General features: G+C 38.1%; 1 protein-coding gene across 2 annotated transcripts in view; it reads right to left on the bottom strand.

Annotated features, from left to right (window-relative positions):
* Positions 1-1,378: 1,378 nt before the first annotated feature.
* The window catches only part of kank3 (KN motif and ankyrin repeat domains 3), a 29,428-nt gene continuing 7,084 nt past the window's right edge, over positions 1,379-23,722 (bottom strand). The window contains exons 2-12 of one of the 2 annotated variants that reach the window (XM_067513498.1): positions 13,898-13,971; positions 11,864-11,948; positions 9,054-10,847; positions 8,444-8,546; positions 8,020-8,235; positions 7,786-7,876; positions 7,124-7,343; positions 6,503-6,649; positions 5,589-5,785; positions 4,533-4,634; positions 1,379-1,781 (exon numbers count right to left, since the gene is read on the bottom strand). In XM_067513498.1, the coding sequence (XP_067369599.1) occupies positions 1,719-1,781; positions 4,533-4,634; positions 5,589-5,785; positions 6,503-6,649; positions 7,124-7,343; positions 7,786-7,876; positions 8,020-8,235; positions 8,444-8,546; positions 9,054-10,847; positions 11,864-11,900 (2,970 nt within the window). In that variant the 5' untranslated portion in view covers positions 11,901-11,948; positions 13,898-13,971 and the 3' untranslated portion in view covers positions 1,379-1,718. Of the gene's footprint in view, positions 1,782-4,532; positions 4,635-5,588; positions 5,786-6,502; positions 6,650-7,123; positions 7,344-7,785; positions 7,877-8,019; positions 8,236-8,443; positions 8,547-9,053; positions 10,848-11,863; positions 11,949-13,783; positions 13,972-23,722 lie in introns of both variants that reach the window. The other variant, XM_067513499.1, reaches the window with a different exon arrangement.

The raw sequence follows: 23,722 nt of genomic DNA, 5'->3' as shown, positions 1-23,722 counted from the left end.
TTTTGCTGCAAACCCTGGCTTGTTGTGTGTGTGATAGGTCCTGGTTGGCACATATATATTCACAAAAACTGATGAGTGATGTTACTATATCAGTGAGTTCATCTAGATTTTCAGCTGCAGCTTTGAAAAACTTCAACAAAGTGCACAAAGTGACCCTGCAGCTCTTGCTTCACTGGTCTCTTTACAGTATTTACTACAGGCTTATTCACTGTTTTTAGTTTTTTCTTGTAGCTCAGGAGATGAACCATGCAATGATCTGAGTGACCCAAAGCTGTTTTTGGAACAGAGCTATATTAATATCTTTCAATGCAGTATGACAATGACCCAGTGTATGATTGTCTATGTTGAGGCAGTTTCTGTTCTGTCTGTATTTAAGCGTTTTGTGGCTTAGTTTTGCTTTGTTAAAGTCCCCACATACTATAAAAATTGAGTTGGGCTGTTTTCGCTCTGCTGGTTATATGTTGTAGTACAAAGTGGGGGACAAAAACTGACCAAGAATAAAATGCTTTACAATGGAACAGAATTGCACACAGAGCAATAAAGTACCTGGGCTTTCAAAGTTATATTCTTCATAAGTCTTAGATCTTTCAAGATTATGTTCGTTATCATGTTCATTACCATTACCTTATAAAGAAAAAACAGTGCTCTGTAGACACATTATTATAGATTGATATTATCACACTTATTGTGAGGCTGGTTTTCTACTTGTTTTATTGATTGTATTAAAATAACTAATAGTATAGATTTCTTGGAACATTGCTGTTTTGTTTTTTGTTTTGTTACTTTTCTCTAATGGAGCCTTCTGGCACAATAATTTAGTTAATCTTTTCCACCCTGGTTGGTTGTTACTAGATCTAATTAATTGTAGTGGGTTGTAGAAATCATGACCATTTTCTTAACTCCTTTTACCCACACTTTCACTATTGTCCACCTACCATGCCATGGAAGACATGGAGGCTAAACAAGGGTTCCTAAGGAAAATACTTGGAGGATTAGTGAAACAGAAAAAAGAAAACAGAAAAAGAGTTTCCATTAATTTTTATGTAGATTTTATTTAAGAACATGAATATACAGTGTGTGTGTGTATATGTGTGTGTGTGTGTGTGTGTGTGTGTGTATGTATATGTGTATATATATATATATATATATATATGCACAGACCAACAGACCAATTAGTGCACAAGTTGAAGAGTTTCACAGATCAATTAACCAAGACAGGACAGAAAAGGTAGAATAGAGGGCAGCACACCATCTGTGTTTAAAGTCCACTGCGCACAACATTTCTGATTTAGGCCTGGAGGTAAAGTAGCCAAAATGTGCCAGTGTGGAAAGCTAATTTCCTACATTTACTGTATAAAAGACGGGTCTTGACACGTGGGCTTAAATGGCTTACATTTTGTGCATCGTATACAACAGGTGTGTGCTGTTTTTAACAGTAAAATATTAGTGAAGTGCAAATAATTAATGTAAGGTATCACCTCCCATCACAGAAAAAACAAGCACTGGAAACTTAATTTAGACATGGCAGGAGCTTATATTAGTCAAGTATATAACCATTCAGGTTTATGGAAAAATAATATTCTCATATTAACAGTACTTATAAATGCAGGGCATATGGCAATATATAAATACATAGATTTCAATCTTTCAGTGGAGCTTTTTACAGCTCATATCCAGTTACTTTTCCTGGTCTTTGCCTCAGGGAGCAGCCATGATTGTCAGTCTGTTAACCAAGGCTTTTGTGGACTTGTGGGCCTTTGCTGCTGGGCCTTTGGACTCCCCTAAAAGACATAATGTAGGTACACGGTTAGGTTATTTAAAAAAAAAAAAAAAAAAAAGTTAGGCCACTTGTTTAAGTGTAATAGAGCAAGTACCCCCTTCATCATTTACAAGTGTACAATTTAATCCAGTTTAATATTTCCATTATATTTCCCAACTTTACAAAGCTCATAGGTTCCATTTTCCATTAATAATTACAGTTGTTGGTATACTGGAAACTACATTAATTTGGGGGGGAGCCCCCCTAACAAAAATTGTCAACAGAATTTCCACATTATAGACAGGAGGAAAATAACATGCAGAGATGAATAGCACAGAACTTCTAAGATGACTCAAACACTTTATTGGACTTAAATTAGGTTCAGTTTTCTATATACAGGTAAAACATCATTTCAAAATACATCAGTTTTTGCTTCTCATTAGTGTGCAGATTGATTTTTACGGTACTGTGTTTACATTTTAAATGGAAAAAAATCTTAATAGTAGGTTTAAATAGTTAGGTTTAAAATATGGCTTCCACACTGGCACATCATGGCTTAAAATACACATCACAACCTACAGGAATTTGAAAATACCTAAAGGGGGCAGCAGTGCACTTTTAGTCAGTGCTTCCCCCAACCAAACTAGAGCTTAGACCTCCAGTAGAACTAACCCTACCCATTAAAAATAAATTTTAAAAAAGTCACTGTTCACTGTAAGTTTGATTGTCACCTGCACTTTCAGCAGGCTTAAAGCTGCTAGTCTCAAATCTTTAACCTTGTGACTCTAAAATTGATTGCATGTCAACTACATGGTGAACTCCATCAATCCATCTATATCTATTATTGTGGGTGCGTATCCTATTCAGGGTCACAGGGGGCTGGAGCCCATCCCAGCTGTCTTTGGGCAAGAGGCAGGGTCCACCCTGGACAGGTCGCCAGTCTGTCTCTGGGCCAACACAGATAACCATGTGAATGGTTGCCTGTCACCAATTAACCTACCATTCATGTCTTTAAGCTGTGGGAGGAAACCTACGTAAGCATGGGGAAAAAAATGCAAACTCCAAACCGAAAGGCCAGAGCCAGCAAATGGATTTAAACCTGGGACCTTCTAGTTTTGAGGCAGCAGCGCTTACTACAAGTGAACTCTTAACTCCAATACTTGTTTTTTCCCCCCTCAAAATAGCACCAAGAAAGTCAGCATCAGAAACAAAACTGCACTTGCCATTAGGTGGGTATTGCTTTGGTTCTCTAGTTGAGTGCAAAATAATTTTTCCACTAACATATTTAATGCACATTCGGCTGATACAACTCTCCTTTCATCACCAGTAGTAACAGAAGTGTTAAGAAATGTAAAAAAAAATGGAAATGTATCATTGCAAGAGTTTGCATCCGCCTTTATGAAATGTTCTCTAATCCCTTTTATGTTCTCTAACATAGCAGAGAGCCTCCACCGTGTCAGACTGTGGGAATGATGTTACTCTCCTCAAATACTTCAACTTTGGTCTCATCAGACCAAGTAATCTTATTCTAAAACTGTTCCAAATCTTGTTCATATGCCTTTTAACATACTCCAAGCCTGCTGCTGTATGAGGCGGAGCATGCAACGGCTTTCTGTGTGCTTTTCCTATCATTTCCTTCAGTTGTTTTTCTTGGTCTTCCACTTTTTTGAAGACTCATAGTATGTCCACGTTTCTTTCATTTCTGGTTTATGGTTTTCACAGTTGGTAAAGCGCTTTTATCCCCACCCTAAATGCTTTGAAATGTTTTTATATCCCTCTCCAGCTTAATGGGGGTTTACAGATTTCATTTTGAGGTCTTTTCAAAGCTTTTTTTCTTGATCCGAGTATTGCAGATGTTTTTTTTCTTCAAGACCGCCCCTAGCAATCTACCCACTTGCAAATTACAGGGTAAGTACAGTGACTATGTACTTAATAATAACAAAAGGTGTACCTCCACAGTACCTATGGATACATATGTTGTTACTTGATAACAATAAGCAAACTTTGAGAAATAACTGAGTAACAAGATGGAAATATTTGCAGTTATGGGGTATTTGTTCAGTATTACCTGATAAGTGCAAATAACTGCAGTGTAACTACAAATAACAGGGTAAGAAGCTCCACTTTAAAATTACAGCCCTTATTTGTTGTACTGACGGTGTAACTACTAACTACAGATAAAAGGGGAAGAAACTTTAAACCTATCACACCTATTATGTAATATTTATTTATCAATAAGTTGTTAAGAATACTAAAGTAATTTTGTTTTCCGTGCTTTGAAGCAATAAAAAAAAAGCATAATTGCTATTTATTTCATCAAATGTATAAATCTAAACCCCTTTGTTACCTGTAGTTACACCGAAAGTACAACATAAGGGCTGTAATTTAAAGTATTTTCTTTAAATATCAGACACCTGATTGGACATATTAACATGCATACCTTCTAGGTTTATTAAGGGGGGATGCATACTTTCACACTTTATTTTGTTATCAGAAGAAAGTTATTATAAAGTTGGTACTAGTTGAATGGGCATTTAAATATTATGTGAAAAAATTGTTTTACTCTTTTTGCCATTTATGCGAATGTTTTGGTTTTTAATGCACGCTTTTACGTTTATTTTAAAGAATGAACAGAATAATAGCACAGTTATTCAAGTGACACATCAAGATTAGACCATCTATTCAGAAAATCCAGATTGTCACTTTTTAGGTGAATTCAATTCTTGTCTCTATTGGCACATAGAGGAAGAATTGTGAGGTCAAACTCACTCACCACAGCAGTCTGGGACTTGGCATAGTTCATATGGGCATAGAGCAACACGGCTGTGTCGTTGTGAGATGCTTCCAGTGCAATTGACAGTGCATTGCTCCCATCCTGCAGACAGAAGTGGACAAACAGAAAGTCAGGAGCTGGGCAAAAAGAAGGTGGTGAGGTAATTGGCCCTGAAACTCAATCCAAAGACTATGCCTGTGTCAGTCCTTACCATGTATCTTGACTGATCTTTCCTTGCTATTACATTAAACATGTAGGGTTACGCATAATTGCACATGTAAACAAACATTACAAGAATCATCAAGCCTTAAAAAAAAAAAATAAAAAATTGCATTTGATCTGCATTTGTTGAAGCCTTCATAAATCTGTTCCTCATGTTCGCTTCTCTTTGCTCAGTTTAGCTCTAAGGTACTGGGAAATACTTCCAAACATAGGATCTAAATGATACTAAAAAGTCTTATTTGGTGAGAACAAAGACAAAAAACAAAAGAGATGCACATAACAATAGGTTGACCTTAATAAAAAGTAATGATCCCAGCGTATGTTAAATCATTCATATGACTTGCCAAACCAAAGAAATAAGCTTCAAATGGACAAAATATCTACACCTCTACTTGATAAAATAGTTTAGTGGCAGTTTTTAATCTATTTATCCACTGTGTTTTACAGTCATGGTTTTGTCTTGTTTTTACAGTGAGAATAGAGGAGCTGGGGGCTTTTTAAAATATTTTCCCACCCCCCAACCCAGCTGTGCTGCACTCAAACACAATCCAGGAGACCAGGAATTCAGACCGAATGACGAACTCATTCTGGCACAGATGTGAAAGCTCAACTATCTGTCTGCATGGCCTCTGTTCAAGCATCCAAACCTGACTGTAAAATCATTTTAAAGCACATGCAGTTTACGAATTACAGAAAGCAAAAAAAGAGGAGCAGTTTCCCCATTTTCTGAGCACAGAATTAGATTAATTTCAGATGAGTAAATATATTTTCAGCATTTAGCTTGAGTATTAACATCTGTCATTAAGTGCATCAGTTAAAATATAAATAACCTACGTTATCTACAATGGATATGTCACAGCCAGGCTGTTCCAGAAGCATTTTGACAATCTCAGCTCGGCCATGTTCACTTGCACACATCAGAGCAGTGGATCCTTCGTCATCTTGCAGATTGACATCAGCGCCACACTCAAGCAGTGCCCGCACCATCTCCTGACGCCCATGGCTAACAGCTAGCATCAGTGCAGTTTGGCCTGCCTGCAAAGGTAGAGAAGAATTAGAAATCTAAAATTATAACAGTGTCTTAAATTCAATTGTCCCCAAGTTTTATTAATACAGATTTTATGAACAAGATGTTAGTATGTTCGTTTGTATCCACCTTATGTATACTCAAGGAAATATTACCCTATACTTCCACACAGCAACTAAAACATAAAATAAACCAATACACTCACTGACCTATAATAAGACCGAAAATCTTTATTTCGCTCACATTCAGTTACAGATCGTTATGTTCAAAGCAGCTTTTTCATTTCGTTTACGAGGCTATCAGTTAAATAGTTTAAAATATGTCCTGAATATGTCTAAAATTGTGTCCTCTGCAAACAAAACTAAATGCAATGTCTGTGATACGTTTCTTACACTCGGATGTACTGCCATCAAACTTTACATATTCTTTTCTGTTATCTAAATAACTGCTTAAACAATTTAAAACTACTAATATAGTATAAAATGTTTTCTTTAAATCAACAAATACTCTTGGATCTGTTCATTGAAAACCCATAATGACTCTCCCTCAGTAATTTATTCCTGAGTAATGACAATGATTGTTTTTATCATCTGCTTTAAAAAGTGGGACGACCTTCGCCATTTTTATTCTTTGTGGAAAAATGCTGTACAAAACAAAGATTGTAAATGTAACTAAGTTACATTTACAAGCATATGCCATAAGCTAATGGACACACAATGACTTGCCTGGCTGGCCCTGGCGTTGACGTTTCCCTGACTGAAGAGCTTCTTGACCACAGTCATGTCCCCCTCTTCCTTCACAGTAGAGAGAGCAGCCAGCATGATGGCCGTGTAGCCCGCCTTGTTCTGCTTGTTGACATTGCACATGCCTGCAGATATCATGCTTTTACTACTGTGTATTTCAGTAATCCACAGATATACAAAGCACATTGTTTCCTGTATATAAATACATGGATTAACTAAAACTAATGCAGTAAAATGAAAGTTTAACTTATCACTGGACTTGTATAAGAGGTAACTTATTAAAACTGTTTTAAGCATTGACTAAGACATTTATTTAGCTGTTGGTCATTTTGGAAGATGCAGTTTGTGGTGCTATTTAACTGTACTGCATTATACAGAGAGGTGTTAATCAGGTGTTATTGCTATAAAGAGGGTGGACAAAAATTATAAACTATAAACTACAAATACCCCATGGTATTTGTAGTTTACAATCTGTAATATCTAAGTAATTGATATTTTCGACTGAAACTGAAAGTCTAAGTTTCCCCTCTTGGGGTTTGTCAACCCAGAGGTTAGGTTTAAACTCAGTTTGGTTGGTTAGTTTATTCTTTATCACTAACCTGTATCCAGCAGTAGCCCAACTACACTGAAGTTGGAATGGGAGACACTGTAGTGGAGAGCTGTGTTGCCATTGCCGTCAGTCATGTTGACCACGTGCTCCAGCAGCGCTGATGACACCTCGGAGAACGCCATCAGGTAGTCAGAGACCCGTGAAGGTTGAGCCATTTTTGCGCTGGAGATTCGGAACCACTCAAGTTGGACAGTGTGGGTGCTGGAGAGCTGAAGGTAAGGTCATATAATTTTAAATATACGATGTGAATACCTGAGAAAAAAAACAAAACTTCACTGGCTCCATGAGTGATTGTAATATTATACATATACCTAATTTGAAGCTGTGTGTATGTTACATTTTTTAAAATACGATCGGTATTTCTCAGGTTGGTATACTGACATTCCCTTAAATGTTAGGGGAAGTTTTTAACCATCTGATTCAGTTCCTCTGCCCTTCCGAAATCCCAGCTCCTATTATTGTTACATGAAGCTCCTATTATTGTTACATGAAGCTCCTATTGTTTGTCATTGATGTTTCCCCAAACAATAACCTACAGTCCTACATGTTTCTTCTAATTTAATTTCACAAAACTGTTGTTTTTAGGAATATGAAATTTGCACAATTTAGAGATGATTTAAAAAAAAAAAAAAAAAACATGCATGGACGCACCACTTCCTTACTCTTCAATGTTTTGATGTCATCGTTCAGGTGGTTCTTCAGAATGAGACATGCTTCACGCATTTTTGAGCTCAATTCAAATCTGAGACAAAAACGTACATTTGAGGTTAAACAAAATACCTTTTTAAAGTTTATGTAGTTAGTTAAAGTTTTTCAGCACACACACACACACACTAATCACTACAGCAACTATTCAAAATAGTCTCTCCTACTTGAGCAACCTACTTCTCTTTCACAGCATCAGATGAATAAGTTGTAGCTCTCAGAGTCTCCTCATCAGTGTCACTTTCATCCAGGTTAACGTTTCTCTCCTCCTCAGAAGTTTCTTCCTCCAGAGCTGCCTCATCTTCCTCTGTGCTGTCCAAGCACTCGCCTTCTCCACTTTCTTCAGTAGAACTCCCATCTTCCTCATCATCTTCCTCACTTGATGTAGATTCATACCTGGGAGGCACAGATTCACAGTTTGTGCATGTCAAATTTTAAGCAACCTTTTTTTACTGGAAAGACTGCAATTGGTGAGGAAAAGTGTTTGTTTCTAATTTGTTTGTGAATGAAGTATTAACTGGTCAGTCTGTTGTTTACAATCTTTGTCCCACTGATAGATATTTTGACAGCAGTGAAAGTCAAGATTAGGTTTCATATTACCCACCCTCCATTTAGAATCCCAACAAACTGCAGGCTCTTTTTGCCAGCAGTGCGATTCTCGCCTGAGTTACTCCCATCCTTCCTCTTCATGATTGACTTCAGCATACCTAGTGCCATGAAGGAGACATAAGAGAAAAACATGAAATTTTTTTTATTTGTACTACAACTGCTTATAAAATAATGAACCTTTTTTGGAGCGGGGATTTTTACCTTTTTGAATGAAAAAATGTGTTACAAAGTTTTATGGGAATGATGTTTTGTAGGTTCCAACTATCTTGATTTTCAATAGCTACACTGGAAACCACAAACGGTATACTTTTTGGTTGTAAATTAGTTCTTTTTATTTTGACAAAAAGTAGTACCACATTACATTGTCTTTAGGCAAGACTTTCCTGTGCCTTTCTTTTAAGTTTCTTGAAAATGAAGAACCTGAATGAAGTGCTAGCTGAAGGGGAATGTGTGTACTCTCTATTACTTTCAATATAAAATGTTTCCAGAGATTGCTCTTAAAAGTGATGTATTTGTTTTCACACCAATGAAACAATTACTTTTGTTTTAATTTGGGCACAAATGTATTTTGGGGGGCATGATGTCCTAAGCATGTTTGTTCTCACCTGTCTTGGTGTTGCCAGCTGGAGTCTTCTCTTCTTGGTCTCCCCTTTTCTCAGCTGTACTGAGCAACTCTTCTTCTGGAGAGAACTTGTATTCAGTGACTATCAACTGTCTTTTCTTTGGTACTGTGGCTTTCTGTTCCTTTTCCACAAATAGGTTCTCCCATTGACACCCAGTGCTGACCAGTGTAACAGTAACTGGTTCTGCTGTTTTTTCTACAGCATCAGTCTGCGTGCCCTGTTCCATCTGACCTGCTGTTACAGCCTCACCTACACATGCATCGCTCACCTCTGGATGGCACAAAACAGCAGCATGCTTTAACAGAGAATTCAATGTCTCTACCTGGGCATTTGCTGTGTCTGGTTTTGCGAGTACCGACTTCTCACGTGTGACTTTGGAGAGTTTCTCCTTAATTTGAGCTCTAAGTACTTCCAGGTCTTTGTCAGCCATACTCAGACGCTCCTCTAGAACAACAATGGACTCCTGCTGGAATTTAATGGTGTCCTGTAAGGTGTCAATCTCCTGCTGTGCCTCGCTGGTCAGCCCAAGGAGTGACTCCATGACCCAAACTTCAGCTTCTCTTGTCACCACTTTGGCCTGTACCCCCTCCTCATGGAGATTACGGGCCTCAGTTCCTGTACCTCTCTCACAAACATTCACTTCAGTGCCTTCAGAGGCATCTTTTACACCCTGGCTGTAGTAGAATACAACAGAGTCCACGGGCATGTCGTCCCCAACAGCCACTGATTTCTTCTCAACAACCGAAACTTTCTCTGGAGCTTTTGCTACAAGCTTTAAATTTTCTGGGGCTTTCTCCCCTTTAGCCTCAAATTTCTCTGTCAGCCTTTTGAGCTCAGTGGATTTTGCAAGGACTTTTTGACCAGGTGAGGTTGGTGAAGTCAGTTGACCTTGGATAAAGTGGTCCATTTGGGTTTGAAGAGTCTCTGTAGTTTGGGTGGAAGACTCTGTAGACTGTTGCTTCTGCTTGGTTACCTCCATCGCTACATTCTTCTCCTGCAGTGCTAACAGGAGCATGTCTTTCTCTGCACGAAGCTTTGCCACCTCTTTCTCAAGAGCAGGAACACCCTTTACCTTCTCTTCCATCTCCTTCAGCTGCTTCAAGGCTGTAGCCATCTGTTCTCTAACAGTCTGCAGCTGGCTGGGTGGGACAGGAGTGACTGCAGTGCCAGCAGCTGGTGTGCTGCGGCCAGAGCACTGAGGGCTGGGTTTAGTCCAGCTACCCTGTAGAGGCTGAGTAGATGCAGAAGATAAGAGCTGTTTGGGAGGATCTGCGAGCTGGAAACGCCCACCATTCTGGTGTTGGTGAGATTGTTCCTGCTGTAGCCTCCGGCTCGTTTCCAGAAGAGTCCGCTCAACTCTAGGGTTGCGCTGTGGTGGAGGCGGTGGCACTTTAGCTGCAGCAGACAGTGGAGGAGCAGTGAGGATGGTCACAGGGGAAAGAGAGAATCCTTCACAAGGTGCAGACCCAAGGCGATTGCGTGGTGGTGGGAGTGGAGGAGCTCTGCCATCTTCACTCGCTGGGGATGCCAGAGATTCTGTAGATGTCCAGCCACTGGTACGTCCTCCCACACTTGGACTCCTTTGGGAGAGTTTGACCCCTCTCCCAGAGCGGCGGGAGTTCACAGGTGCCCGACGGAGATTGTGCCCACTTTCGATCTCTTCTACATATTTGAGAAAGTCCAGATCAAGCTGGAAACCATATGGAGTCTGGACAGAGTAGGAGCCAGGTGGTTCAGCCTCATCCTGACTGGAATAGATGAATGGAGAACCCAGATCTGAAGGAAAAAAACATGCAAACAAGGCCATGCTTAGTAAATGACACAAGCAATTTTATTTACAGTGAAAGGTTTGTGAATGCATCGTTTCTTCTGAATGCACACACACTAACGTGTGAAATGGTTAGCCAATTATTTAGGAAGTGTGCTTGTCAACACAATTGTGGTGCATTTAGCAAAGCCCAACTGCTCAGTAACCAGCAGATCAGACTGCGGCTGTACTGGGCAACTTTAAGGTGTGATTGTGTGTAACTATGTGAATATGATCAAAGAGCTCCAGTGGAAAGTTTCCACTCAGTCAAAGGATCCTGAATGAATAAATTAAAAAGGAATAAACATGTTAAATTTTTTTCCTATTTTGGAAATACCTGCTATATTATATTGACAATGCAATTATTTACATCCATGTTAACCAGCGTCCAGTGATCGTCAGTGCCTTTGCTGTAGCTTTCATTAGACATTACAGGCACCAACTATCATTGAGTGGGTAAGTGCATTCTTGTAGGCAAAAGCACAAACACAATGGGGATCCATTCTTAAATCTTTTCTTTATAGTGCTGCTTGTGGTAAAAAGACTGCTGCAGAACCAACATAATGGTACTCGTGTGATGTTCTCCCTTTGCTCAACCTCCATCAAATGTGAATAATTTAACAATTTTGTATCAAAACAAAAGGTAAGAAGGCAATTCACTGTACCCACCATACCAGGTTCAGTGCATCCTACACAAGATGGCAACATAACCCCACATTCTCTACATGCTAATAGATGCAGTGTGCCATGATTAAATAGTTTTGTTCCCAGTACAAGCAATGTAAAAATACAGACAGACATTAAATCCTTTTTCAGACAGATAACAGCTTTTGTGATACTATCAGACCTACAGCTGGCAGGTTAAAACAAATTCTTTGACTTATTGCAACAGTTGCAATTACAGCAACTTTCTACACTATTCCCAGATAGACAGGGAGATGAGGTGGAAAGACGAAAACAATGCCATCTTCATGCAGTTTCTTACCAGGCAGCTTTGGGTTAACTTGCACCGATTGAGTCATTTTTCAGGACCAGGAGCTTTCAGCAACCACACAGGTTTAAATCAACACCTGGATAAAGAAAAATGCATTGTGTCATAAATATACATAAAACAAGGGGATGGTAAAAGTTACAATTTGGGGAAAAAACATTGCTGGAAGTCAATTATTTGTCTACTGTTATGCAGCACCACATGTTTTGACTTAAATCTTCTGTAAGCATCAACATCACATGCTCCTCATCAGCACATTTTTGCTAATTACAGACAGCTTTACACAACAAGCAACAAAAACAACCTAAATGGCTCCATGCTCTAACTTTAATGGCAGACATAGTAGATGCTTTTTTATAAGCGTTATAAACTTGCTACAATGTGCAGAAAAGCCTGAAGTGAAGAGGCTTATTTTCTTTTGGCTTGTTGGCACGTGTGACAGCATGTGACTCAATTCTAATGGAGAACTGCCTTGTTTCCGAGATAAAGATGTTTTGTTAAATGGATCTTGTTCGCTTTTCCCTTTCGAGAAATGTTGACATTCAGCTCAACATCATGAACAGCTCAGTGTGTGTATGGGGTTCTTTCTATAAAATATAAAGAGGATCTAGTCATTAAATGTCACAGAGAGTTGTCGAGATTTATGTTATGAATGTGAATGTGTGTGTGTGTATAAACCTGTGGCACACAATGAAGATAGCAGTCAATGGAAACGGGACAAAGTTGATAACCAAGACCATTGTGGTTTTTAATATTGTTAGAAACCACAAGACAGCTGCTCCATTAACAATAGTATTACACCACCAAGCTCTACTAAAAATCCTAGAATTCTTCTCAGCAACTTTAAACCTTCTGTACATACTGTTTCATTGTAAAATCCAATTTGTCCTCAACTCATACTGTTAGTTTACTGACAGAAAGAAAAACAAATACAAAGTGAAAAAAACTAAGGAAACAATTTAACATTTTACAACTGCAAAAGTGTAGTAAATTTTTATAGTTGGGTTTATAAAAGTCTATAATCAAAATACAACTCAGGTTTTAAAACTCCAAACTTGGCCAGAGATCTTCACAATCAGGTCAAAATGTCTCAGCGTAAATTGAGGCTTTTTCAGTTTAGCCACAGTAGCTGTATCACTGCTCCTGTTAACAACTTGCTTTCTGTGCTGTACATTCCCAACAGGCAGGAAACATAAAACACATCCTGTACAGCACGAAAGAGCTGAGACTTAGCAAAACTCTCTAACATAAAATAGAAAACTCTGCAGGACCTGGATATCCATTATAAAGCCCATTATTACTGAGAAACCCTGTCGCCCAACCACAATTAAACAACATTTATAGTACTGGTAGATTAAAAGTAAAAAATAAAAACTAAAAAAGCAAAAGCTTTTTTATTATAACATTGAATTTTGTGCAGCAGGGCATGTTGAAGGGTAATAATAATATCACTTAACACATATGGTGTTTCTGTGGTGTAACTACAGTACATACTTTCCTAATCTGTAGGTCATTGTTCTTGAGTTATCATATTAACGAGAACAGTCACTTTCCTTGAATAATCTAAGTGGATGATAAACCAGCAAAGATTCTTACCAGCACATCTGGTTATCAATTTGAACTTGTTATCTTTAAGTGTCTGGCCTAATAATATGCAGACATTTGCCCAAAGCCATCTAAATCTAATCAGATTATGTGATCCACATGTAATTATGAAGTTTTATCTACTGTATGTGTTGTTTTATAGTCATAGATGCCAGAAAGGTGACATATCATCTTTGGCTGCCACCATTGTACATAAGTACTATGACAAATAGTAAATGGTCTGCACTTAATGTAGCACTTTTCTACCTTACCAGACAAAGCAATTTACAATGTTGCTACTCATTCCTAAACACACACATACACACACACCTGTGACCTCCAGAAGCAACCATGAATTTAGTGTCCTGCCCAAAGACACGTTCACATACTGTGTGGGCAGAAAGGGCTGTGAATTGATGAATGGTGTCTTAAGAGAAAGTCTACCTCTCTCAGCTTCTAAGTGAACGACTCATGTAGCTAGAGTTCAGGCTGGTTCCTCCTCCCTGTTCCACACAGCCCTGTGAGAAAGGGAGAGACAGAGAAATTATACTATTGCAAATACAAAATTACGCGAAAAGTAATGACAGGACTAACAGTCACTGAAGAGTTTGTTAAAGTTGAACAAGCCAACACATTTGAAAAATAATGTGCTTCTAGTAGATTGACACAGTTGGGAGACTGTCACCAAGCACTAAAGCTGTTCTTGAGGCTTGTGTTGACCCTGACTACAACTTGCTGTGTGTATAAAGTTTACTGTATATTTGCCTTTGTGTGAAGTTTACCATACAGTATTAATCTGGGGTGGTGCTTTCAATTAGAAGGTCGGTGTTAATTGGTTTCCCGAAGGTTTAATCTTAGTTTAATCTAGTCTGGAAAGATCTGACTTTTTTTTTTTTTTTAAACAATGCTGGAATAATCTTCTGTAGACATCAGGGTATGTTTCCAATTTAACAATAAAGAGAACCATAAATTATTCTCAAAGAAAGGTGTGTTGTCCCCCTATAAGAAGTCTGTTATAAAAAGGGCCAAAAGTCTTAACTTCACTTCCAGTTAAGCCTCTGATCCACTAGCTTCTGTAACTCGTGTCTGACATGTCAGAACTGTGACCCCTCAGGCTTATGGGAAAAGGTGTTTGTTTTGGAACCCACACACATACTTTAAAGAGGGTATGGAAAAGCCCCAACACCGCCATAAACTGTGACACCGTGCATCCACCCGTACCAATATAAATTACACTATAACAGATGTGTGTTTACAAAGAAAAATATAGGCGCTGCTCGCAAAGGGAGCCATATAAAGCCAGTTCTGTGGAAGTAAAAGTACTAGACCCATGTAACAGTTACACTGTTTTTGAAATCTGTAAACATCTAGTAACAAATACAGTAACTGCACATCGTCCCAAAGCATACACACAACACTCAGATAAATGTAATTTCATACCCAGACTTCCTGTAACACACAGATGTGTTTTCCAGCAGCCTGAGGCACATTCCTACATTAACACATGCTGTTGCAACACGCTGGTCGTCCTTCGAGCTGACTGACTACTGATAACCTATGAAAACATACACACATTAACCCAGCTCAGACTGCAGCAGATGTTTATTTTGACAGAGAACACCACACATACAGGCAGCACAATTTCTATTCTGCACTTTTATGATCAATGGGTTCACTAAAATATGTGGTGGAAATGGATAAAAAAAAGAATCTTCTGTAACTGATGAGGTTTCTGCTCAGTCTCTTCATGTCACACAGATCTGTTTCTCCTCAGTATTGCTACTCACTGGTGAAACCAGAGGAAACAAGATACTGCAGCATCTCCACCAAACGGACACAAGCCACACAAATGCTAAGAGGATTTTCAAGGATCTCACATTTGTGTTTACTTTGATAGAAAGCAGAGGGGAAGTAGTTGGAGTTTTTGCATTGGGGTTTTTTTTAGGATTAAAGACAAGCTGAACAAAATTCATAAACAAGTCACATGGTTCACTACTAGTCATAATGTCTAATCCTGCCTGTGTGATGTCAAAACAGACCTGATTTTAGTTTCTTTAAGCTCCTTGTCTGAGCTCTTGTCTGTTGTTTGCTAAATGACATCTCATTGTTTGCTACAGTTAGTTTTGATTACACTCACCTTTGCCAAACTGTTTAACACTGTATCAAAACTTTGTACCTTCCATTTTCTTTTATTTTGTTTCATTCTTCTTCAAAATGAAGACACAGGATGAAGACCCATGGCATCATACACAATATAAACTCACAGCTCTGAATATAGTTACAACAGAGCTCGACTAACCAAGTATGTACCTTTTAAATAGAAAAGTTTTTATGAAGAAATGTGTTTTCTACACATCTACAATTTTGACTCTTTAGCACTGTTTTAGAACTTACTGTGGCCACTATATCAATTATATTTTATTAGTAACACCTAATGAAGTTTTACCAAGACACGCTGTAAAGATGCATTTAATGTGATCTTTGGGAACCTTACGTGAGACTTGTGTTCATGTCTGTACCAGGTTCAGTTACACATTGGAAGTACTTTGTTTACAAAGACCACAGAGATGAGCCTAAAGAAACATAAGGATAGAAGTAAACTACTACTACTTCAACAGAAAATAAAAAGTATTCCCAGTGGGTTTTTTATATATATCTATCTATCTATCTATCTATCTATCTATCTATATCTATATCTATCTATATCTATCTCTATCTCTATCTATCTCTCTATCTATATATCTATATCTCTATCTATCTATCTATCTATCTATCTATATCTATCTATATCTATCTCTCTATCTATCTCTCTATCTATCTCTCTATCTATCTCTCTATCTATCTCTCTATCTATATATATATATATATATATATATATATATATATATATATATATATATATATATATATATATATATATATATATATATATATATATATATATATATATATATATATATATATATATATATATATATCTCTTTGTTTTTATCTGATCATGAAAACTTTTTTTTTAAAGTTTAAGGAACACACATCATTTGGTTATTTATTCTACGTCCAGCATCTGTGCATGTGTGTGTAGGTGTAGTAGTACTTTTGTAGGAGAAGCTAGATCATTAGTTTCAACTGTGTTTACTTGGTGCATTTCTGTTTTCTGTAGAAGTACTTTTGTGGCTGAGAAAATAGACGTGAGGCATAAAAATAGGCTTGACGTGGGTGGTGTAGACAGCTGGATTAATTCAAATGGAAGTGTATCAGACACCCCTGATGGCTGAACGGTTAGAACAGATTCCACATAACCATAGCGTCCTGGATTCCAGTCCGACTGGGGGGCCTCTGCTGCATGTTATACTCCATGTTTCCTGTCTGCTCTCTACCTGCTCATGTCAACAAACAAGGAAAAATGGAATGTCCAAAAAAGGCAGCTGATAGGCTTTTTCTGTGTAGACCCTGCACTCAGGCCTTTCTCAAAACAGGAAGAAAAAAAAAAGAAAACAAAAAACAATTCTCTCACAAAAATGTTGGTACTAAATCCAAATGCCACTGATGAAACTATTTTAATACCATTAAATCATGACCTTTACTTTACTGTCCAAACATTAACTTTCTTTTCTCAGGCCATCCTGTTTCAAAGATGTCAACTTCAACAGTGGATGGAACTGAACTACAGGATCTTTACGGGTAGAAGACGGGATGTTTTTGCCTATTTTTTCCTGTCTGTGTATTTTTACTGTGCTATATATTGTATCACTTCATGTTACAGAAACAAATTAAAGTTGGTTTCTCAGTTTAAAAAAAATGGAAGCTGCATGAGACACACTGCATGAACTGCTGCATTTAAAAATACATTTATTTAGAGCTTCATTTATTAAACTGAAGCCACACACACACACACACACACACACACACCTTCCCTCCACTTGTCCCAAGTGTTGCTGTTTTTCTCTGGGATTTGATGACACAGTAAATTACAGACTGCAGTGATAAGCTGCATTCCTGCTCTCTGCAGTACACCTGACCAACTTAAAGCCACACTGTCAAGTCTCTTTCTCTCACACATAATCCTGCAAAAAACACAAACCTACAAACTGTGTGCCGTGGTTGTGATGACAATGGCAATTATAAAAATATTCGTAAACACATGCATAAGTGCATAGACACTCCAACACACAATGACAATAGCACACAAGTAAAAACTTGCAGAATCTGCATAAATAGTAACAGTTGAGTGCAGATACTTCCACAAACATCCAGAAATCTAATTTACTTAAGCATGAGTCCACACACAGTCACATGACCCTGCAGTCAGACAAAGACAATGTTTCAGTCATTGTGGGCATTCCACCTTAATTTAGTGAACATTAACTGGGTCCTATTGTGAACAGACAGACGGCATTGTTCTACAGAGCAGCTAAACAGCTTTAAACATCTGTTCATCCGGGGATAGAATCTGGGTTTCTTTTGAACCCAAAACTACAGTTTCATCTCATTACAGTTTTCAGCCACAGAGTAAATTTTAAGTTCTACAAACCCGATCTTAAAGGTTTGTCACATAAGTGTAAAATAAACAAAGAGCTCTGCAAAAAGAGGTGGAATAAAAGGACGTTTGCCTTTCGGATGTCGCCTTGTGCTTGCTAAAGTTAGATTTGTTGGGTTCTTTTTCAAATTTTGCAGGGTCTTGACATTACTATGTAAATTGAGATGTTTTATGTGATTTGGTGCTATATAAATAAAATTGAATTGAAAAATTATCACTGTAATAACTAAGATCTAATATGGTGCAACTGCAGGAAGTGTGTAACATACAAAGGGGGTCAGATATACACAATGCAGCCAGATTAAACATCACAACATGTGGAGGAAGGAGGCATGTACACAAACAGTAAAATCATAAAATAATTAATATTGATCATTTGGGTTCCAGAAAAGCTCAGCTAATGTGGAAGTTTTTTTAAATATAGACATCATCCATCTACCCGTGTTTCTGTTATTGTTTTGTTTTTTGCAAAGACACTCTTCCCTGATCTAACAAATTAAAAGGTGCAGTGTTTAAGAATCACTGGCATCTAGCTGTGACATTGCAGATTGCAATTTTCCAGTTACAGCATTTTATCACACCACAGCCTCACAGTCTGTTATTTCTCCTAAGTACTGACTGTACTTCCTCCTGGTAATCATTAAAACTACCAAATTTTCAAAACATGCTAAAACATTGTGCCAGTGTTTTTCTCCAATCATATCTATGCAATTTTCAGTGACAACAGATTGCATTTCACATAGCTGCATCAAAATGTGAGAATTATTTTTAAGAAATAGAATGCTTTTAATGTAAAGGAGCACCTTCACATTAAAAGTAGTTACTAGTAGAATTTCTAATATGCTTGACCACTTTACATCACAAACAGAAACCATAGGAGTTTTTACTGAAGCCTTGAATCTTTTCAGTCTGTCTAGAGTTATATAACTCATAACTAATAATATAACTAATAACTAATAGCTATAGCTTATAGCTATACCTATAACATAACTAATATATATAACTAATTTGGGTTATAACAAGCATGTGTACAGCACCACAGCATACAAAAAGATCTCCAAAAGTTAGATTTTCTTATGTAGAATAATAAGCAGCTCTTTTAACAACTGGAAATGTCATGCAGAAACTTAATTTAGCCTCTGGTTGCTTTGGTTAAAACAAAGTTTTAGGATGTGAGTTCTTAAAAAGATTTCCAGTCCTATAGGAAAGTTATTACGATGGCCAAAAATACAAAAAAATGTCGGAGTTCTAATAAATCACAATTATTCTTCTTTAAGTGTACTGACTCAAGCTGCTTTGGAAATAACTGGCAAAAAAAGCAGACCTGCAAACCAAGAAAGTGTCTTACTTTAAATTCAAAACACAGTAATAAGAGTTGTCTTTGGCATCAGAAATTGAATAAACATCACCTAGAGCTGTTGAAATATTGCAGGCAGATTTGAAAGCAATGTACAGATTTCTATTTAAAAAAAAAAACAGATGGATAATTACTCTTGTGACCTAAACCAGTTCCTAAAAAAGAAAAAAAAAATGTACAATGAAGCACAGTTGATACAGTTTTCCTTCTCTGGCTCACCAGAAACATGAGACAAATAGAGGAATTGTCCTGGCATAGACTCACAGATGTGTTATTAATAAAGAAGGGAACATCAGGCCATCCTGCACTCAGGCTGCATCATGAAAGAGGAAATGTTGTGCTGGTTTGAGGCTCGAGGCCATGTTTTGAAACAGTGACCTCATCCCCAACGCCACCCGTTTCCAGTGATGGGAAGCCAGAGAGAGAGAGAAAGAAAGAGGCACAAACTGACTGTCAAGGAGTGAAAGCCAGCATCCTCTCACTGACAGCCATCTTCCCTGTCTGAATGCTTTGCATGAGGAAGAAAAAAAAACCCATTCAGAAACACTAAGATACAAACCACAAGCACAGGCCTCCATGCCTACATGCATACCATGCCCACATACACACAGGGAACATTATACTTGTGATGACCTTCACTGTTTTAATTCCCTGTTCCATGCTTTTGCCATAATTCCTATTTTAATCTTTAAGGTCTTACTGGGTTTTTTGTCAGCATTTAACGACAGATTTAACTGTTTTCCATCCTATGGTAAAAAAACCAACTTTCAGATTCAGCATGTACACTTATAGAGAATAATTTCTGATTATTTGAAATATACTAAACTGACTAATGACGTGTTTTTGATAATATGATGATGATAAAACAGACTCTCCTTGAGGTGCACTGGTAACAACACAAAGCATTTGATCATGTGATATGATGAAAAGTTCAGATCAGCTACTAAATAAATAACTGATAGCTTTATTGAACCCCATGTGGAAATTGTTAATGGGCAGCTTCTAATACTGTAAGTGATGGCACGTCTACAGAGGCTGTAGGGTCTAGTCCAGGTACAAGACAAAATCACCAAACCTGGGATTCCTAGGCAGTTGCTACCAAGCCACAGCCTCCCCAAATGGACGTTAAGGTAACATTGACATGTAAGTGCTTTTTCTAACTTTTAACCACAGATCAAACTGGACGCAACTGTCCCCTTTCAAATCCTTTAACTCTCCTCAGTTAATCTCAAACCCAAAACCTACTCATAAGACTTCATCTCTTGTAGAGGCGAGGAATAGATGTGTTTCATGTCTTTATCTTGGTCAGGAAATTTGGGCCTAATAGCCACACAAACAAAACAGTACACCCACACAGATACACATTCATTGGAGGGCCTCTCTGCTGCCGGAATAAATCTGTAGTTTCCTGAAGGGAAGCCCACTACTCCCCCCAATAAATCCCCCTCATCACCACATACACACACATGCACTCCCCTCAATGCCCCTGTACTAGACCTCCCATTGTCTCCCAATAGGAACTGTGAGGGGAGGAGGGTTCTGCCAGGAAACCCATCTCGCCTTCCTGAAAGCTGCTTCCTGAAGACAGCAGGAAAACACTAGAGAGAAGACAAGCAAAGACTGAGAGCTGAACAAACACTCAAAACACTGTGGCATTCAACAAAAACACTGAGGTCGACATCACGTGATGCTCTACAGGTTAATTAACATGTTATCACTTTTGGCGTGACCTCAGGTATTTAACTTTTTAACCTCTACATACAGGATTCTGCCACTACGCCTTTTCCTGCCTCCATAATAAATCACACACACTAACGTCACATCATTAAATAAAAACTAATGTTTTTTTTTTAATCACAATCATGTTGACTTCAAACATCACATGCGTCCTGCCTCCCCTCCCTCTTCCTTCCAGATTCTTCAAGCACAATCACGCACAGTCAGCGTCCACAATGAGCCATTATGTGTCGTTGGTGGAAATGCTGTCTTTGAAATGTTTTGTGAGGCCTCGTTGTTTCTCTCCACTCCAGCCCCCCCTGCACTCCATGCTTTTTGTGGACTGGTCCAAAATGTCAAATTCAATAAAGTTGCTGAGAAAGTCCACAGTTCAGTGAGGTTTAAGATGAAGTCTGTCAGCTCCCACAGTGGATCTGTTCGATGCTCAGACTCAAAACAGTCTGTCACGTTAAATACTTAGGAAATCTGTGTCGTTTCCCGAAAAGCTTCAAATTAGTAAAGCTGTCATTTTATAGAGGGCCATTTTCTATCGTTCAATTATTTTAAAAAAGTTGTTTTTTCTAATGTCCATCAAATTTCAGCCTAATTTAGCTTTTTTTACTGGTGCCACAGACCATCAGTGAGTCCCACTGCTGCACTGGCTGCCATGTTTCTTCCTCGTGGAAAAAAGTGGCCATAGCATGTTTCAGAAAGAGATTTCCAAAGGCTCAGACCCTCACTTGTTACAGCCCTTGAAGTAAAGAGTCAAATGCACATGTGCATGATCTTCGCATTGTTTATGCCACACGCCTCTCACAAAGCTATTTGTAGCACGAGTTGTTTCTGGCTGAGCTCTGCTGGGTTCATCTTCTCCTTCTGATCAAAGGCAACAGAAAGAGCAACATTTAAATTATTGCTCTCAGCTGTCCTTTATTTGCTTGTGTTGATCATCGCTGTGTACAGTACAAAAAGCTAAACCTGACTATTTCCATGCCACAGGATTCCAGCAAAAAAGTTCTGATCTGTCAAAACTTTATCTACTAATATTCATCTTTCATTTCTAATTTTAGTAAGACTCCTTGCAGTCGTTTTGTGGATCCACCAACTTAACCTCCCAAGCAACAAGAGCCCATTTTGGGTGGAGCATAAATACAACAAGCAGAATCCAGCCACAACAAGGACAAAACAGCCAATAAGTAAACTGTTGAAGTACTTCAGAGCAGTTTTTCTCTTTGAGGGTGAAGGAAGACAGTAACAGTTTCTTTGGAAAACTGCACTGTGGTTTTTCATCCAATAAACAGTCAAACATTGACAACCACACAAGACCTGACTGGACATGAATGAATTCTTGGAATAGCGACATCATAACTTTCTTTCTGGAGACAAAGATGTTGGCATCAGTTTGCAAGCTGTAAGCTTTTCAAACTGCACACAGTTCATATTCCAGCAGCAGTCAGCTGAGGCCGTAGTGGTCCCATGTCTGACAGCTGGCTGCCCCTCCCTAAAACAAAGCAGGGCTCACAAATCGAGTTTTAGCCAATTAGCCAGTTTCCAGCTCTGATGTCACGTTGCATTTAGGACCAAACACACCCTGTTTTTGCCAGTGAGGCAAACTCTCCAGGCCTGTTTCTCCAAACATGAAAAACTAAACATTTTTGGTTTAGCTATGTTTTTCCATCGCAACTGTACAAATTAGTTCCTCTTTTCTCTCATTTCCATTTCCTCTAATCAGATAAGTTGTTTGTGTTTTCTATCCAAACAAATAAACCAGCCTTTGGCAAATATAAGAGCTTCTCAGAGTTGACCTACATATCTGGTCTGCAGATCTGTGTTTAAGAGGATGTGACCCATTGGTATTCAACAACAGTAGCAACTGGGGACTCCAGATGTTTGATTCTCATAACTCATAACAAGACCAGATGTCAGCCTGTGCTGTTTTCTGAAATGTGTGTCTATTATCATGTCAATTCCTTTACTGGTGGAAATTATGCCAGTTCAGCATCTTTCTGATGGAGGGAGTCGGGGTAATGACAAGGCAGCGAATGAGAAACACACCTTCATCACCATGGAGAAGTCTTGTGGAAAATACATGTTTGTGGGCTCTAATTCAGTTTTCCATAACATAGTGATTCTGTTAGACTCTCAGGTTCGAGTCACTCTTAAGTCACACTGAGATGCAGTTTGATGTCTGCCAAGCATGACAAAGCCTAATTGACTGTACTGATGTTATTGTGGACTCCAGGACAGTCTTGTGATTTTCCCAAACTGCACAGGAGACTTTTTTTCTCACCCCATTTCTCTTACTGCTGATTAAATGTATTCTGTCTCTAGGGTTTACTATCTGTAAATCTGTTTTTGCCATTTTTAATCATCTGCTCAGTCTTTTTTACCACTGTCTAAAAAAGCAACTTTTAAAAAAGGGACAAAAAGCTATAACCAATGGTATAGTTCATGTTTCTCCTGTAGATTTCGCCTCATTAAGTAGGTCCTTCAATGGACCATATATTTTCTGATGCCCCGGAAAATAAATAAATTAATTAATTAATTAGCAAACAAGACTTCTCACAATCTGAAGCTTAAAATTATACTTAACATTGGCTTATAAACCATTTATAAAGAGGTTTTACAGGAAATTAGTTATGAATAGAAAACTGTACAA

The sequence above is a fragment of the Channa argus genome, chromosome 8, assembly GCF_033026475.1.
Source record: "Channa argus isolate prfri chromosome 8, Channa argus male v1.0, whole genome shotgun sequence".
In the NCBI taxonomy this organism is placed as follows: Eukaryota; Metazoa; Chordata; class Actinopteri; order Anabantiformes; family Channidae; genus Channa; species Channa argus.
The sequence above is the reverse complement of the archived record's forward strand: the minus strand, read 5'-3'. Positions and strand labels throughout refer to the sequence as shown.